The 18,434-nt window shown below is 40.6% G+C and overlaps 2 protein-coding genes across 3 annotated transcripts; both read left to right on the forward strand.

The window, feature by feature from the left end:
* Positions 1-207: 207 nt before the first annotated feature.
* UBL4A (ubiquitin like 4A) lies at positions 208-7,142 on the forward strand. 2 transcript variants are annotated; one of them, XR_005559508.1, is made up of 5 exons: positions 208-399; positions 2,303-2,408; positions 3,805-4,010; positions 5,807-6,074; positions 6,852-7,142. XR_005559508.1 is itself a non-coding variant. In XM_039366041.1 (4 exons), exons 1-4 carry the CDS (start codon positions 352-354, stop codon positions 5,915-5,917), a joined length of 471 nt encoding a protein of 156 aa, XP_039221975.1. In that variant the 5' UTR covers positions 208-351; the 3' UTR covers positions 5,918-7,142. The 2 variants fall into 2 exon arrangements, 1 of the variants encoding a protein (XP_039221975.1); XM_039366041.1 differs by having other exon boundaries at positions 5,807-7,142.
* A 6,749-nt stretch (positions 7,143-13,891) lies between these two features.
* Positions 13,892-16,996, forward strand: LAGE3 (L antigen family member 3). The gene is made up of 3 exons (XM_039366050.1): positions 13,892-13,941; positions 15,753-15,881; positions 16,478-16,996. Exons 1-3 carry the CDS (start codon positions 13,913-13,915, stop codon positions 16,587-16,589), a joined length of 270 nt encoding a protein of 89 aa, XP_039221984.1. The 5' UTR covers positions 13,892-13,912; the 3' UTR covers positions 16,590-16,996.
* The last annotated feature ends 1,438 nt before the right edge of the window (positions 16,997-18,434 follow it).

An 18,434-nucleotide genomic window follows, 5' to 3' on the forward strand; every position in this document is an offset into this window, starting at 1 on the left:
CCTTACAGCATTCCCACTGTACAAGCAACCCTCAAACTTGTATAAACTCCAGCGCTATTACTTCCTCTCTATAGTTAATCACTTCGGAGACATACCCTCCTTTAGGAAAGGGTTGTTTTCCGCTTTCCGGTCGGCTTAACGCTCTCGGAAGTTCTATTTCCGACCATAGAGATGTCTCCTCTCTCCCCCGTCTCTCTATGATACCCTGACGTATGACTCTCGTAGAGACAGGAGCCGGAATGCGTTGTGTTGACCCCCCCCTACTGGACCGCTCTGTTTTTGGTTGTTCCTCTAGCTATCTATGATTCTCTTAAAGGAGCCGCTTGGCTTCCAGAGTTGCGGGGTCCCGAGATGTTACTTACGGTGAAGGCGCTCCAGGGCCGGGAATGCAGCCTCCAGGTAACCCTTCTTTCTTTCCGGGGCCGAGGTCGCAGCGGATCGGCGCTGAGGGCTTGCCCAGCAAGCCACGCGGTTCTCCCGAGGGTAGAGGGAGGGGGCTTCCTGGAGGGTCCGGCTGGAGGGGGAGCGCGGAGCCTGGCCTTGGGCCGGGCAGGTAGGGCGACGGAGGTAGGCGGGCCCCTTCAGAGCAGTCCTGGGCCTCGATCCTTTTTCCTCCGCTCATCCCTTTTCCGAGGATTCCTTGGGTGCTTCCTGGGAGGAGAGCAGACCCTCCCTGACCTTCCTTCAGGAGCCTTTCCTTCCCAAGGTTTATATATCAGAGCAGTTTGGCCCGAGCTGGTAACGACTTGGTGGATTAAAAATCTCACAAGACCCCACACCCACCCACCCACACCAGGAACCCAAGGGAGGAAGGCAGGCTGACCTGGATTTGCGGGTTGGATGACATTAATGTATTACCTACTGATACCCTGCATCTCAGGCCTTAAGAAGAGACCTGCAAAGGGATGAGCCCCCCACATCCTATCCCCACCGTGGTCAACCAAATATGCTGGTGAATCCACGCTCTGTGTTGCCCAGAAGCAGCAGGCACTGAAAGGCAAATGTTTCTAAAGATGATAGGCAACCATTATGACTAGTAGCCAGTGATACTATATTTATTATTTATATAGCTGGTCATCTCAAATACCCGACTGGGAGCCTACAGCAATTAAAAATAGAATAACAAAATATTATACACACACACACACACATATTCCATGAGTTTGAAATCACATTTACATATATTATTTCATCTCCTTTGAGATCTGTAGATTAAAACTCCATAGTTTTCCCTGAACTGGGTTCTGAATCTCTTGTAAACTCCGGTCTTATCAAACAGAGGACTTTAGAGTCTGTCATTGTTTAAAACAGAGGAAAAGCACTCTCTTCCTTAACATGCTTAAGTAAAATTGTTAAGGGAGTTTATACAACCTAATACTTGGTCAGGTCCAAATTTGCTTACTTTTAGCCAGCCAGATACAATTTGCATTTTCACAATTTTAATCAAGCTTGAGCAAAGAGTATTTCATATTGAAATATTCAAACATTACATTTTTGTACTATTCTTTGCCTAAGAATTTCATGTGTGGGTTCTTTGTAGTTCTTGCTCCAGTTGTTTAAGGGAAGGCCATATCTATTTACTGTCAACAAATTAGAGATTTAGAGGGAGCAGAAGAGAGCCAGAGGTTAAATGCAGCAATGTTTCCAATATTTAATGAACAATGAAGTTTTATCCATGAATTTCCAAATCATAATTTGCATTTTTCTCCCACAGAGGGGACATAACCAGGGGCCTAAGTTAAAAAGCACTAATAATATCTAACAGATATCAGATTTACTCTACAGAAAATGTCCATACTGAAAAAAGTTGCATTTGCTAATTTTCTGTCACTAACCTCAACTGTATGAGTGGGGAAAACGTACTAGACCAGGGGTAGGCAACCTTGGCTCTTTTATGACTTGTGGACTTCAACTCCCAGAATTCCTGAGCCAGCCATGCTGAGGGGAAAGGGAGAGGTTTCCAAGCTGAGCCATGGCTGGCTTAGGAATTCTGGGAGTTGAAGTCCACGAGTCATAAAAGAGCCAAGGTTGCCTACCCCTGTACTAGACTAACCGCTGAAAGATAGGTATCATTAAGTTGTATGTATTGCTAGGGTGTCTAGCTGGGGTTGAAAAAGCATTTCTCAAATCCCTCTTTTAGTTTTTTGATCATAATTTGTACTCTCTGAAATACCAAATTGAGGCCCTCTCTTTGAAGCATGGCTGGCTCAGGAATTCTGGGAGTTGAAGTCCACAAGTCATAAAAGAGCCAAGGTTGCCTACCCTTGGCCTAGTCTCACCTGACAATATTCTTCCTTCTCAGGTCTCCCCTGATGAGCGCATCTCCTCTCTCAAGCGTATGGTCTCAGAAAAGCTGAATGTCCCAGTCTCTCAGCAGCGCTTACTTTTCAAAGGCAAAGCTCTGGCAGGTGGGTGCTGAATGATTAATCATAAGGCAGTTGGTGATGCAGAGAGGGCAGTCAGGCTCACCCAAGGTAGCCTTTAAAAAAAAAAAAAAGCTTTAGAAGACATATCAAAAAGAGGAATGAGATCAATAGTTTCTGTGACACCCAGTTTGAGAGAAATATGAGCACAGAGAAAATAGCACACAATTCCCCAGGTTTATGTGGGAGTAGCAGCTCCCACTTTCTGCCAGTCTTAAAAATTTACCAATGCAACTTGTTCTGATAGTTCTTCTATTCTTTTCTTATAAATGAAGTGTGGCCAAAGAAGTCGAATGATGGCTGTGATAGTGCAATTGAAGCTCTGCCTATTTTTTTGTGTTGCATCAACGATGCACGTAAAAACCAGGCAGAGTTGGAATGTTACTATCACATCTGCCCTCTTGACTTGCAGTATTTTAACCGTATCCTGTAAACACCTCTGGGTTTTATTGTAATGTAATATCTTAGCAGGAATACGGGTCTATCTTGCTGATCCCTGGCTTATACTGTAGTTTGTAGCAATTCATGCAAACTTTTGATATTTATAAAGTTTTCTGTATTTATAAAAATATTAAATACCACTTGTGTTGAAGAATGTGTAAGAGAATTGGTGTTTATAATCTTATTTTCTGTACAAAGTTTTTATCTGTAATAACTAAACGTTTGCTACATAGCTTGAAATTTGCCTTTCTCTTGAAATCATCCTAGTAAGTTGCTCTGATTACACAGTTTTTTGTATGGTTCTTTTTAATAAGCAGTTATCTTTATTAATTTTGATCTGTACTGTACAGCAGTGGGTTTTATGGGCTGGCAGCATATCTCAGAGAAAAGTAGAAGCTCCTCTGATTTCCCAGTTGCAAACGATACTCTTCTGTGTCATTCTGGTGCTGGACGTTTGTGACAGTATAGAAAATATTCTTTCATGAAATATTTACTTCATAATGTCCATTAAGATCTAAGGAGTCTGACCTTTGGGGGTTTATATGCTTTTTGAAATGGAATAATAGCAAATGCCTGCTCTTTTTATTAACTGGGCAAGCAGCTGACTAAATGCTTTGCTCTTTGGCAAAAACTAGCAAGAGTTTCCTGATTCTATATGTTAAAAAGAATATTATATAGATTTGGAGAACAAAAGTTCACGTTCAAACTCGAGGTCTTATCTAAAATTATAGACAGTAGATATGATGATTATAGCCTCTGGTCCTCAAAATCTGCAGTTATTAGGTATTAAGCTGTGGTTTTTCTCCACCAACACACTAATGTAGCCAAGCTTCTGAAAATAAGATTTATTTATTCAGTGCAGGATGGCTGCCATTAGATCTGCTTTGAATTGATTTCTTTATGCTCCTGTCCACTTAGCAGCCCCTCCCTTCTTTCCTAGATGAACACCGTTTGTCCGATTACTCTATTGGACCCGAGTCAAAGCTTAACCTTGTGATCAAGCCTTTGGAGAAGGCATCACCTGAGGATCCTAACAGCAGAGCTGGCTTCCCACAGACTTCAACCATCTGGCACATGCTGGCCCAAATTCTGAGCAGGCATTACAGTGTGACGGATACTGAGAAAGTGCTGGAGCAGATGCAGAAGGTAAATTTTCCTTTCTGTGTGGGTGGACGTGTAGGAGAGAACAGGCAATTGATCTCTTAACTCTGATAGCATTGTGGAACTCTGTTTGCAGGCATGCCAACATAACCGCAGTGTAGATATTACATGGGTATTAGAATAGATTTGAAAGGACTCAGCAAATATAATCCTCTAAGAAGAGAGGGATCAGTCCCAATAGTCCACTGGGAAGCAGGAAAAAAGAATTAGATGGGGCATTATTTGAGATCAGGGAAAGAATTGTAAATAAGGCAAGTAAGTAAATAAGTTCATTCATACATAGAACATATTGTTGAATTTTATCTTGTATGTTTGCACCAAAGCATAATGTCCTGGCCTGAGAAGATTATAATAGCAGGACAGACATATTTTAACTGAGGTCTCCTGGGTTAAAATCTTGTCTATTTAAAGAATAGCATTATGTTTAATTTTTTAGCTTTCTACATAATATAGCAAAGAGGCCATATAGTCATCCATCTTGATATTAAATATTAGAAGAACTGCAGCAGAAAAATAATCTGTCTGTTCCCCTCCTTATTCAGCCTTTAGCAATCTTCTGGGTTCTTTTTAACATACTAGAGCAATGATGGCGAATCGTTTAGAGACCTGACACCAGCGAACGCATGGGGGCTGACTGGCGCACTCTGGGGCTTCGCAGCCCGCCGCCAGCAGTTCAGAGAAGCCGCTCTGAGCTGGACGGATAGCTGACAGCTGAGGAGGCAATGCAGTGGGGCGTGCCTGGGAAAAGGAGAGCATGCGAGGCCAGGAGGGATGGGACGGAGGGGAGGGAAACTAGCCGTGCTGGGATGCACCCGGCCAAGTGGGACCTCGGTGAGTTAGCGGGCGCCTAGTTGAAGAGGGATGGTTGCCATCTCCAGGGCATGGTGCGGGTGCCCACAGAGAGAGCTCTGAGTGCTGCCTCTGGCACGCGTGCCATAGGTTCACCACCACTGTACTAGAGTAAGACAAAGCAGGCAAGAATTGTCTACCCAATTCCTCATTAAGCTGCTTCCTCTTTTTATCCAGACATGAGGTAATAATAATGAGGTAATTGTGGAGCATGAGACAACTCATACCATGGCAGAGCAATGCTACATTCAGGTGCAGGGTGTTCCAACACCAGAGCATCCACAATATCCAGGTTTTGCTATGTGGAAATGAACAAAGCTTGTTTTGTTAGTACCTGCTGCTTACTAAGCACCCGAATTGTGATTACATGACTATGAGGGATACTGCAGTGATCATAAATCTGAGGACTGAGGACCATTCATAAGTCGTTTTTTTCAATGCCACTGTATCTTCAAATGATCGCTAAACAAATGGTTGTAACACAACCATTGTATTTTTTGATGATTTCCCATTTCAGTGCTAACCAAATTCAGTCTTGCTTTGCTTTCTAAGGTCAGCCAAAATCAGCTAGGTGCTGCCACCTAGTTGTTCTCAGGGGAGGAAATGCAAAAAATCTTTCCTGGACCATCTTTCCAGGAATTTTAGGATTGCAGCCTCAGTTGCTTTAAATGTATTTGCATTAATGCAGGGGTGTCAAACTGCCGGCCTGCTGGCTGGTTGCATCATATGGAGGCCATGCCCACCCCAGCTCCAGCAATGCAAAAAAAAAAGTCACGATATGTCACGTGATGTGGCGAGTTTGACACCCGTGCATTAATGCATATACCAATGTGTGTCTGTCTATCTGTCTGTCTGTTTTTATTTGGAAATGTTTTGGCCATTGCCCAACAATTTTATTCAATTATTTGTCTTCCTTTTATTTCCATCTTTAGGATTATGAGCGGAGCCTTCGATTGCTGAGTCTAGATGACATAGAGCGTTTAGCCACACGCTTGCTTCATCCTGAAGTAGCTGAGGCTGTGGAAATGGGTTTTTTGGATTAGCTGCTGAACTGGAGAACTGAGCCCTCTTCATCACTTTGGACAGTAAACCCCTGGGCAGGGCCCAGTTTGGGACCTAATGCGAGTGATCTCTCTGGACTGCTGTTAAAGGATCATGAAGCATATGTAACTTCTCCCCATCAATTAAAAGTGATGATAGGTGAGATTAATCTGTTCTGTCTAGTATGTTCAACAGAAGTGGGAGAGTGGCATTCTTTAGAGAAAATTTGCAGTTGATGATGGCTTTGTTTATATTTGAATTTTTTGTTTAACCCCAAAGCCTGGTTGCGTCTAATAGATTCCTTTTTATTGTTTTATTCAAAGGCTTTTTTGACAATAAAGTTCACGGGAGGTTACAAGCAGGAAATCAAATCTGAATAATACAAATTTGAATTATGACTTTTCAAAATTTTAACATTGATACTCTCCAGAATGACTACGTAAATTTTGATAATGTATGAGCTAATTCTGAGTCCCCTGTTTAATCAGCATTGTTAGATAAGAAAACCTTTGTCAAATATTTTAGATTGCTAAATGTTTCAAGAAACAAGACAACTGAATGTTAATCAGATGGCTAAGCAGTGTTTACTGGCAGAGTTCTGCATATATTCTGTATGCTTAATATTTCTTAGGTAGATCAATTGAGTCCTTGTAGCAGTGTATTCAACTGCAATCCAGAGCACACCTAAATTTACTGGTTCATTGCCCAAAGCACTCTTCCCCAAATTAAATGCAATCCAGATGTGTGAGGGGGGTTTCAACTTCCAGAATTCCCAATCAACATCAGGAGAGCTCCTAATTTGGGAAGGCTGGGCTCAGGCGCTGTTAGAATAAGGCAGCAGATGTCCCCAGAGAGGCAGATCTACTGCCTTGGCTAAAAGCAATCCCTCTCTACCTAAGCCCTCTCCACTTTACCTGGCAGTATTTTTTATTGCAGATCCTGAAAAGGGGTAGAGTTACAAATTGATCATGAGCCATACAGAGGAGGATTGTGTCTATGACCCCTATGGATGTATCCCTGAGTTATACAAGAACAGGATTTGGTTAAGTAATTCTTGACTCCAGTGAAAGAAGAAAAGCAAAAGATCTCCTACCAAATTTCTTTGTGTTGTTTTCTTATTCTTATGGAGATGGGTTAAATGAACAGACAAAAGTATGGTATCCAGCGTTCCATGAAAATGTGATTATAATTGCTCTGTAAATCATTGATAAATCAACCTCACTTTTAGAATTATGACTGTTTTAGTAATCTGTCCGTGCCATGCTTGATTTTACACCTCTCAGTGAGGTACCTCCAATGTTGCTTGTTTTTTTAAAGTCAGGTTCCAAATGCTGTAGCCTTTTCTCTCTCTCTTTCTCTCTCTTTCTCTCTCTCTCTCTCTCTCTCTCTCTCTCTCTCTCTCTCTCTCTCTCTCTCTCTATATATATATATATATATATATATATATATATATATATATATAGAAGGCATCTGATACCTCTGATTATTTTGGTTGCCCTCCTCTTTCCTTGTACCTACTAATTTTTTTTTTTCAAACATGGTTATCAGAATTGTCTGGAATATTACAGATTGGATGCAACGGTATTAGTTTTGGCAGTTACTTTTATCTTTTGTGCAACAATCCATAATGTGGAATGTGCCTCTTCCATAGTCTGCATAACTTACACTTAATCAGCATCTTCATTGAGCTATCAACTGTGACTCAGAACTCTCCCCCCCCCCCCGTTAGCTTTTAAGGGCTCAAACCACAATCCTCACAGAAAATAGTAAACATAATTATTTTTTACCTTCTAACAAAAATGGGAGCTTCTCATAAAGTTTCCTAGGGTTGGCGAAATAATTCAGACTCAGTCATCTGGAGCTACATTTTTGGAATGAAACAAAAAAGAGAGCTGGGTGTTTTCCACAATGCTGTAATCTGAATAATATTCAGTACAACTTGAAATCGATACTGCACAGCAGGAACTGAGCTCTGCTTTTGATTAGAGCAATGGCGCTGGGAGGTGGAAAATGCTCTTGCTTCTTCCTGCCACAATATCTGATGTCATTATATGATCCACCAAATAAGATGCTATGAATGCCTAAATTAGGAAATTACTGGAAGCGCTATATCGCAGTTGCGTGCGTTGTGTGCGTATTTGTGTGTAAATATTAAAAAATTAAGGAGTTGTAAGAACTCTTGATTTGTGTATGTCTGGTAAGGGGAAATAGTAACACTTAGTATTCTACCATCCATCATATATTATGTTTCAACTGCAGGATTGCATGTGGATGATTTGTAAAGTATATAGCTTATTTGCCAATAGCAATGGCAATGGCAATTCAGAATAATCAGCAAAATGTCTTCACCTTAGGTTGCCACTGTCAACAGTAGTAGTATTATAATAGTATTAATTATAATCTCAGGTTCGATATTGACTAGACCAGTGTAGCTTTTTTCTTGGTGCCCCTTAAATGGATTGGAACCGAAACTTTTAAAATTCCTACCCAGCATCTGGAAAACCCTAAATTGGGAGAAAAAAAATCAATTGATGAAGGTGTTGCCTGAACCAGGCTATTGCATTAAGAATATTCATTTGTTTGGGCATATCCAAACCTACCCAAATATTTGAACTTCTGCTTCCATTAGGCCAGCTAGCATAACCAATGGCAAAGAATATATTAGACTCTTGGTCAGTGGTTCCCAACCTTCTCTATACCCTGCACCCCTAGAATGCTTCTGATATATTCTCGCACCCCTTACAAAAGGTTGAAATAATGGCAACGAATTATGCATATACCCTATAATTTTGAAAACCCAAGTTTTTGCACCCCCTGGAATATCACTTTGCACCCCTGGTTGGGAACCCCCGTTCTTGGTGTTACTTACTAACCCAGGGGTAGGCAACCCAAAACACTCAAAGAGCCACTTGAACCCGTTTCCCACCAAAAACAAAACACCGGGAGCCGCAAAACCCTTTTGATATCTAAAATGAAGATAACACTGCATATATGCTTTTTTACCTTTATTATAGGGGTGTGTGCATGTGTGTGTGTGTATGTATACACACACACACATATTAAAAATAAAAGTAAAAATATGACTCTTGGGAATATCCATACTATTAAAACAATGATCACCAACAGAATGCTTTAATGCTTTAAGAGAATAAAATTACATACACACACAGGTAAAAAAAGGATATATGCAGTGTGATCTTCATTTTAGATGTCAAAAGGGTCTCTCTCTCCCTCCCTCTCTATCTGCCCTTGGTCTACCAGTCCTCTTCCCCCACTCTCTCTCTCTCTCTCTCTCTCTCTTTCTCCCCCCCCCCAATCTGGTGCTCACCTGGCAAGCTTCAAGCTGTTGTCCAACAAGCTCAGGGATAGAAAACCTCGTGTCTTTTATGACTCATGGACTTCAACTCCCAGAATTCCTGAGCCAGCCTAGCTGGGCTAGCTAGCTCTCTCCTGCCCTTCCTGCTTCCTGCTTCCTGCAGAGACGCAGCAAAGGGAGGAGCTCCGCCCAGTAAGCTTTTCAGCTCCTCGGAGAATAATGTGAGTGCACTCTCTTTCACACATACACACACACACACACACACACACACACACACACACAAAACACACACACAGAGAGAGAGAGAGAAGCAGGGAAGCGCAATTGCCTCTCTCTGTCTCTGTCTCTCTCTGCAAAGGCAGAGGAGGCTGGGAGCCACAGGGGAAGGCTCAAAGAGCCGCATGCGGCTCCGGAGCCGCAGGTTGCCGACCTGTGTACTAACCTTTCCATGTATGGAATTTTTCATGACTCTATAACCCTGTGTTATTTTTTGGTTCTTGGAGTTTTTTTTTAAAGGAAGAGGTATAGTTTGATAAAATAGAAATTGAAGAGGGAGCAAGGTTTTATCAGTTCACTAAGTTACTCCCCCAGAAAATGAGATGCAAGCAGACAGCTCTTTAATACCTTTCTCCCAACTTTTGGTACAGGATTGAGCAGCTGAAGTGTGCAAAGGGAAACATTTATCAAAGCTACAAGGGTTACTGGTCTTGAGGTATAAAGAGCTAGAGGCTGGGTAGAAGGCAGGTGATGCACATAATAAAATTGAGGTGCTCTCTTCTTCCTCAAAGGACCACTTTTTGGCCTCTGGGCTACCAGATAACTCTCCTATGTAATGGTTAGTTTAATATTATATGACTCGAAGAGATTACCTGCTGAAACGAAACAACCTGTTCTGCAGTGTGCTGTGTGCTGTGATTGCTCTGCACTTTGAGATCAGATCTGTGCTGATGGGTTATTCATTTATTTGTATCCTGCCTTTATTACTTTTACATATAACTTAAGGCAGCAAACATACCCTCCTCATATTTTCCCTACCATAACAACCCTAAAAGGTGAGTTGGGCTGACAGAGGATAGTCCCATGGTGGTGAACCTATGGCACGCGTGCCGCAGGTGGCACGCAGAGCCCTCTCTGTGGGCACGCGCGCCATCACCCCAGTCCTAGGCCTTCAGCTGGGTTTTATAAAACCTTTTCGCTTTAGGCCTCCACCGCCGTGTGCAAAAAAAAAAAAAAAAAAAAAAGGTTCAGTCAATCAATTTCAACTTCTTGCAGGAAAAAAAAAAGATCTCGCAACGTTGGAATTGATTGATTGAACTTTTTAGTCCTGCCCAGTCTACCATTATCACTGCAGCCACACCCACCCAATGGGCCACTTTCACCCAGCATCCTACGATACATAAGTGGTTTTTGGGTTGCAGTTTGGGCACTCGGTCTCTAAAAGGTTCGCCATCACTGGGATAGTCCAAGGACACCCAGCTGGCTATGGCGGCACTAGAACTCAGTCCCTGGTGCATCTACACAGCAGGAATGAAAAACATGGCTGAAAATGTTTGGAGATGCAGCATTTCTTTCATGTCTTGATTAAAAGTAAAAGCATTTAAAATAATACTCTGAATGGAATTTACACTTTTTGTTCAGACCTTTCATCATACAGCGATATAGTTGTATAAGAATTGTGTCCTGCGGGTACTGGGTTCATGGAATCAGAGACAATTTTGTCCTGGGACCAAAAAAGATGGCTTAAAAATAGTTGAAATATGAAGTAAGTGGATGGGATAATTATAAGCAGCTGCATCTTCAGTTGCACAAGCTGTAGGAGCTTTTTCTGGATTTTGGGAAACCTTGGTATCTATTTTGTAAAACTAACTTTGAATCTAAATTTGGCTCAGCCTTTGGAGGGAGGGGAGTCACAAAAAGAACCTTGATTGTATCCTAAATGCTTATATGCTCAGAGAAAAATTAAAGGCAAAAATCCAGCAAATCAGGCTGTTAATACCAATATGGCCCAGATTTTAAGAATTTTACTTTGATGCCAAATCACTTACTCGATGAGGCAGAAAATCACTTTTTCAAGTCACTTCAAAGTCAAAACCACGGAACTACAATTCACTTTCACACATTGGTGTTTGTGTTTCCAATAAGGACTTGAAAATGTGAATAGTGTAGATCTGCACAGGTCTAACTCTGCAGACAGAACATTTGTATCAACTCACTTCCTGTCAGGCTTAATATATTCTAACATAATTCACACATTTGGTAATAAAGAACTGATTTTAACTGCAATAGCTATGAATGACATGTTTGTGAATGACCATTAGAAGTATTACCACAAACCGAACTTGTACAATGCCTCATATGATTCAAAGGCAAACTTTTCCAGCATTTCCTATTATTCATATATTCTGTTCCCTCAGAAGGGGATTCATACGTGGATGCTTGTTACCTGAATTATGGTAATGGATGAACAGAGGTACCAAAATCAGAAAACTGATACCTTAGAATAATGTGTTTGGGTGGGGAATCTATGAAAATCCTTGGCCTCAAGTCACACAGCATCAAGCAGGATTGATTCTTGTCATCATCCTAACTAGCTAGAAAAATCAGATGATGAGAAATGCTTTGGCATAGTTCCTAAAATGCCAGGAAGATTTTTATTTTGTTTTTTAATGGCAAAGATTCAAGTTACAGAGTCAGGGATACTTTGATCTCAGAATGGAAAGTGACAAATGCCTTTTGAAGGTGCTTTCCTGTTAAAGATAACACACATTGATGTTCAGAGATAAAACTCTACTTATATTCTGTTTTATCCCGAAGTATCAAGGCAGATTTATTTTGGAACATGAAAATGTAAACTACAACAACTACTATTTGAAAAATATAGGTTGGTCTCAAGTCTATTTGGTACCTTGTTTATCTCTCCGCATTTATTCATTCATTGACCTTGTCTTGATTCACACAGACGTATCCACCATTTAATTTCTTAGTACATGATCACAGCATCTCGGGCTAGTTGACAAGGGCATAGAAATCACGGCCAACAGGACTGAATTATCATAATTGCCTTCAGTATAATATTTTATTTCCAAAGGAATTGGTTTGCATATTCAACAGACAAGTTGTTAGACACAGAAAACTCAAGCAACTGATAGCACTATCATGAAGAAGATAGCAGTCTAAGGAAAACTTTAAATTGGTTAGATGTTTACAGTGCCACGTTTAAAATGCTGTACAAAAATGTAAAATGAAAGCCAGTTTGGTCTAGACTGGTTAAAATGCTACATTAGAATCCAGGAGACAGTGAGTCTAATCCCGCCTTATACATCAGAGTGACCTTGAGCTGGTCACTCTCTCAACCCTAGGAAGCAGCCAAGGGCAAACCACTTCTGAAATCTTGGCAAGAAAACTGCAGATATTTGTTTTTGTGGTCACCAAGAGTCAAGGTGACTTGAAGGACTATAACAAAATGCAAAATATGATAAGAGATTCTGCTTTCCAGATTATAGCCTTAAGAAATGTGGAGGGAAGGTTTTTATGATTTGAAGTTTACTATTTTTACCTTGCGTGCCATGGATTACATGCTATTGTTGATGCTATTTGATCTTTATAAGATCTTTGAACTTTTGTTGATGCTATTTGATCAGAGTCCCAGTGGTGAGATTGACAGGGTTATAGTTAATCTAAATAAATAAAAACAGGTACTACATGGAAGAGACCGGTTTACTGTCCAAACAACTGAAAAGATTTAGCTGAGTTAGACATGGCAGAGTATAACTGTTGAAACTTATGACGTTGTATGTGTGGTGTTAGCATTTCAGATAGCAGCTGATATACTGGACTGTTGTTTCTAGTATTTTTATTATTAGTTTTTAAAATCTCACCTTTACATAACTCAAGGCGGCAAACGTACCTGATATGCCTGCCTCCTATTTTGTCCACAACAACCCTGTGAGGTGGGCTGGGCTGAAAGGGGAACTGGCTCCAAACCACTCATCTGGCTTTCATCCCAAAGGTAAAAATAGAACTCACTTTCTTTGTTTCTAAGGCAGCATCTTTGCCACTGCACTCTTCTGGCTCTCCTTTCTTAATCTTTGTTTTTTAATTTAATCTCTATATTTTAATCTACATATTGCGTTTTGTAAATATTAGTTTTAAAGTAGAACGTTATTTGTAATGCTTTTAAATGGTTGGTTTGCCAATTTGCTCCCTAGTGGAGAAGCAGGATAACAATATATTAATTTTTTTAAAAATGGTTGAATATGATATTTACTCATTATTATGATCCGGACGGTAGCTTGTTTGTTGAAATATGTGATTGTATCTATCCTTATTTTACCCTAATTCCTTATTTCCTTCCCCTCCCCCTTTCCTTCCATCCCTCCCTTTACCATACCTGTATTGTTCCTATTTTTCCTCATCTATATAAACTTAATAAAATTTTGAAAAAAAAAGTCGTATTTTACTTCTTTTTATATTTTAAATATCTTCTAGTAACTCCTCCCACCCGCGCACATACGCTTCGCTACAGAGCGGATGAAAAACAGCGGTTATCTGACGATGATAGACTGGATATAAATATGAATTTAAAGCGGTACAAAAAAAATTCACTCTCCGCCTCTGACAAGCCGGCATCTCCGGCGCCCTCCCTTTCCACCCACGTGGCTGGGAGGAGCGTCGCAGCAGCATGGCTGTTCCGGGGTCCGGCCTTGACTTGTATCCAGAAAGGGTACCCAGGGTCGTGAGAAGGACCCGCTCGGAGGACGGGCTGGGCAGAGTGGACGAGAGCGGGATGGAGCCGTGAAAGGAAGAGGGCGGTGGGCTGGGGCGCCTGGGTTCATTTCTTCCCCCCCCCCCCAAAGACAGTAGCGGTTAGGGAAAACTGCTTTTTATTCAGCAGGGACGATCCCCTCGTTCCCATAAGCCTGCGGATGCCATCCCTTCGCGGTTGAGCGCGGTGTAGAAACTATTGCTTGCGGGGAAATAAGGCGGGAAAGGCAAGGGCGATGGGTGTCAACAGCGTGTAATTACGGTGTGTCCAAATCCCAGCGTGTGTACTGTTGGGGTCTGTGCTGAAACAATAAAAATAAAACCTAGGTAGCAATTTTAAAAAGTTTGGCGGGAAGAGAGAGATAAACGTCTAGGGCGGCTATTCATGACGCTTTCCGAAGCTATGGGCGGGGCAATGTCCCACCTAAAAGATGGGGACGCTAATGAAAATATTTAATAATAATAATAGTAAAGTTGGAAGGGACCTTTGAGTCATCTAGTCCAACCCCCTGCTCAGGCAGGAAACCCTATACCATTTCGGATAAATGGCTGTCCAGTCTCTTAAAAACTTCCAGCGTTGGAGCATTCACCGTTTCTGGTTAATTGTTCTAACTGGTTAATTGCTCTAATTGTCAGGAAGTTTCTCCTTAGTTCTAGGTTGCTTCTCTCCTTCATTAGTTTCCATCCGTTGCTTCTTGTTCTGCCTTCAGGCGCTTTGGAGAATAGCTTGACTCCCTCTTCTTTGTGGCAGCCCCTGAGATATTGGAACACTGCTATCATGTCCTCCCTCGTCCTTCTCTTCATTAGACTTCATTTAATGATATCCTATAGTTTAAATCAACCCACAACCTTTTAAAAGCAATAAGTGGAGCTGAGGTGAAACAAGAGGGCCCATAGTGTCCTGGCGTTTTGCCTTTTGGTCTTTTCCATGGGTAAAAAAATAAAATAAAATGCTCCCTTGAGGAAACCTCAATTCATGGTGACTACATGGATATGTAGTTTCCTTGGCCATAATATGAAAATAGTTTCTTTTACCTTGTTTTACAATGTTTCTTTTTTTATCTTCTCACACTTGTCTTCAGATGCTTGCCAATCCACTGACTAATTAGTCCAAATATGCTTAGTTTTTATAAACTCTGCTTTCAAAATGGGCATTATTAAACACATATAGGGATTAGAAGCTTTAACCACTTATTTGTCTATATAATACAAAGATAATGTTTATTTACTAAGAGGTATAGTTTAATAATACAGTATAAAAATTTAAAACACAACAAAAGAAATGAACGCAATGTTATAAATAAAAATAAAACAATAAAAAGTTAAAAATAAAAACTAAGGTTAAAAACTATCCCCCAAATTATGAGGGCACTAAGATAGCAATAATTAAAAGATTCTGAGAAATTCAGGTGTGGGGGAAGAAAAACAGAAAGGAAATCATGTTGGCGCCAGGGTGAATTTCCCCACGGAAACAATGGACAGAAAGCTGTAATTAAACAAGTCCTGTCTCTGGTATTCACCTCCTGAGGTTCAGGATGAAAGACTTGGTGAAGTGGTGGATACTGAGATCAGAAGCTGTGAAGAGGCCAAAGTCTATCTCTTGAACTGAGCTTGAAAATCATTGATTAAACAGCGATTAATATACTTCCTTTTTAAAGAGGGAGAATGTATGATGTGAGAAGATGAGATGAGGAAGTGAGGAGTTGCCCTATGCTCTTTTCTGTATTTTATGTTCCTTATGATTATCTCAACATCAGTGAACTGAAAATTCCTTTTCCATCATCAACATTGGCCAAGATTGCCTTGGGTTCCCTGGCCCCGGATCCTGAGCCTCGCAAAGGAGGGATCACCAAAGAACTGAATGTGACAGACAACATTTTACATGTGTGAGTGTGGCTCATAGGCTTCCATCTTCTAGAGCATAAATGCTAGAAGAGGCAGAGGGCATGATCTATCAAGAGAAACAGCCTTGGGGGAACCAGGAGGGGTTTGGCTTCTGCTTCCTAGTGCAATTTCACATATGAGGTTAAGTTTGCCACTTTCTTGGTGGATAGAGCTTGCTTTCAGAATAGGACATCATCCTTGGAGACTTGAAAGCATCAGAGTCTGGTGGTCAGGGCTTGTTTGATGAAAGACCCAACATGCTGTAAGGTTTAAAGTTGTGGACTGGGGCTGGAAAGACCCAGATTCACATCCTTGATCAGCCATAAAGCTCTCTGAGCCTCGGTTGCTCTTGGTCAGATTTACTTATTTTACAAAGTTGCCGGGAGGATAAAATTTGAGAGAGGTTATTACGTATGTCTCCTTGAATTCCTAGAGGAAGATGAATTGCAAATGCAAAAAGTAAGGTAAATCAGTAAGGTCTGCACATTCAAACAATAAATCTAATATATGGTATTGTAGAAAGTACAGTGTTGGTGTGAGACCAGTCTTATACATTTAACAATGTGCCATTCATTATTTTTGTTACTATTATTTCTAGGCAATGGAGAGCCGAAGAAGCTAGGATCCTGCGTGTTTCCTTTAACTCCTTCTTGGAGCATCTCTCCTTGGTAGTGGAAACTATGGATCTGTTTGGGCCACCTATGGCTTGATAAACTGTTATACCAGATCATAAAAAAATAGGGATTTTGTTGGATACCGGGCTTAGCCATTCACTGCTGATTTCAGAGAAGGCATTGGACAGTCCTTTCTTGGAACCAGGATGAAAAAAAAAATGTGTACCTGCACTATGGTGCTCAAGAACCCGATAGACCATTGTGCACCAAGAAGTAGGCAAGTTTAGAACTTCCTTGGCCTTTTCCCCCCTAACCTGATGTTCTCCAGATGTGTTAGACTTCAACTTCGACAGGCTACAAGCAGTCAGCTTAAGGTTTTAGGTTGGGAAGATAAATTTTAATGAAAGTTATGATTATATGATACGTATTTTTATTATATTACCCCATTCATCTTACACCCTGCATGTATTTACTAATAAAATATTTTTGACTATGGGAGAAAACTGCTGGATAAATGATGTGGTCATAAGCAAAATCTTAAGGAACATGGGGGAGCGGGCTCCTGAATTACAAGCTTTATGAACATGATGCAAACCTCAGGGGATGTTGATGCACAGTGTTCAGAAGAGGATACCATCTGTGATCCAGAAATAGAAGCAGGAAAAGCCATCTATTCTTTTCATTAAATATGTCAAGCAGGCAGTGCTGCAAGGCTTATGAATGTATGACTGGTGATTTCTCCAGTAAATGAAATTGACAGAGCTGTGATTGGTTCTTCCATCCAGCTGGTTTGATAGGGCTGTTTTGAAATGTTAATAGGACGTTGGTCATCTGAGATTTTCCAAATCAAAGCCAAAATATGTTGGAAACATTAATTTTGTGTTTTCTGTTGCACCCTGGCTGTAATATTTTTTTCCTCCCATATTTACCAATATGAGATTGGTAGTTTTTAACATGAGGAAATCCGCCAATTCCTAATCCCATTTATCTAGGAGTAATCCTGGTTGAATTTAATGGAGTTAAATCCCATGTAAATTTGCACAGAGTTATAACTGACAATGCACCATTTGTGCTTTTGCTGAAAGCAACCAGCACTTTGCGTAACTCTTTAAGTGAATAAAACAATTTTCCTCCCAAGTCAAGGTGAGACAGTACAAAACTGAGCAGTTTTGTTACAGTAACAAAAATATGAACTGACATTGATATGAATGGCAGCCATTGCCAGAAATATTGGAAAAATGCTTTGGGTAATTACTTTCTCAACGGGCTCATGACAACAATGCATAGATAATGATTGCTTTTATAACACATTCTTTCATCCTCCACAAATCAAGCTGCTGAATCATACAGGGTGCACATGTGGGTGTCAGATACTCCCTGTGATAGCCTTCAAATATAGTATCTGGAAGTTGACTAAACTAACAAAAAAGGATGCAGATAATAAGTGCAGCCCTGCATTCCTTGGCTCGATTTTGAGTCACACTTGGCCCATAGCCTTAATTCTAAAACTGCAATTCAGAGTGATAGTGACAATTTGCTTTGTGGAAGGAAATTTAGAAAGGACAAAGGAGAGAATGACCAATGGGTCATAAGCTCAGTTTTAAAGGTGGGTTGAATTAAATTCACAGCGGACAGATCTATCTTTTTTGAAAAATGTTGGGATCTTTAATAGTAACTAACAAAGAAAAAGAAAAAAAGTGCAGAAAGAAGGAAAAATAATAAAGAAGTGACTTCCAAACTTCATCATACTCAGCATAAACTTATATACGTTTTCATCCTTTTTTAAAGTTACCAATAGAAAAACTCACTCTTTTTCACATATAGCCTAATTTTTATTTACTTTATAACCAATCCAGGAATCATCTTTTCAATCCTAGTTCAGCAAAAGATCCAGGAATATCAAATTGTGTGTCCCTGGTCAAATAGTCCAACTTTGTACAG

This window comes from Crotalus tigris, unplaced genomic scaffold (genome assembly GCF_016545835.1).
Source record: "Crotalus tigris isolate CLP2741 ecotype Arizona unplaced genomic scaffold, ASM1654583v1 scf7180000020218.1340706, whole genome shotgun sequence".
Taxonomy (NCBI): domain Eukaryota; kingdom Metazoa; phylum Chordata; class Lepidosauria; order Squamata; family Viperidae; genus Crotalus; species Crotalus tigris.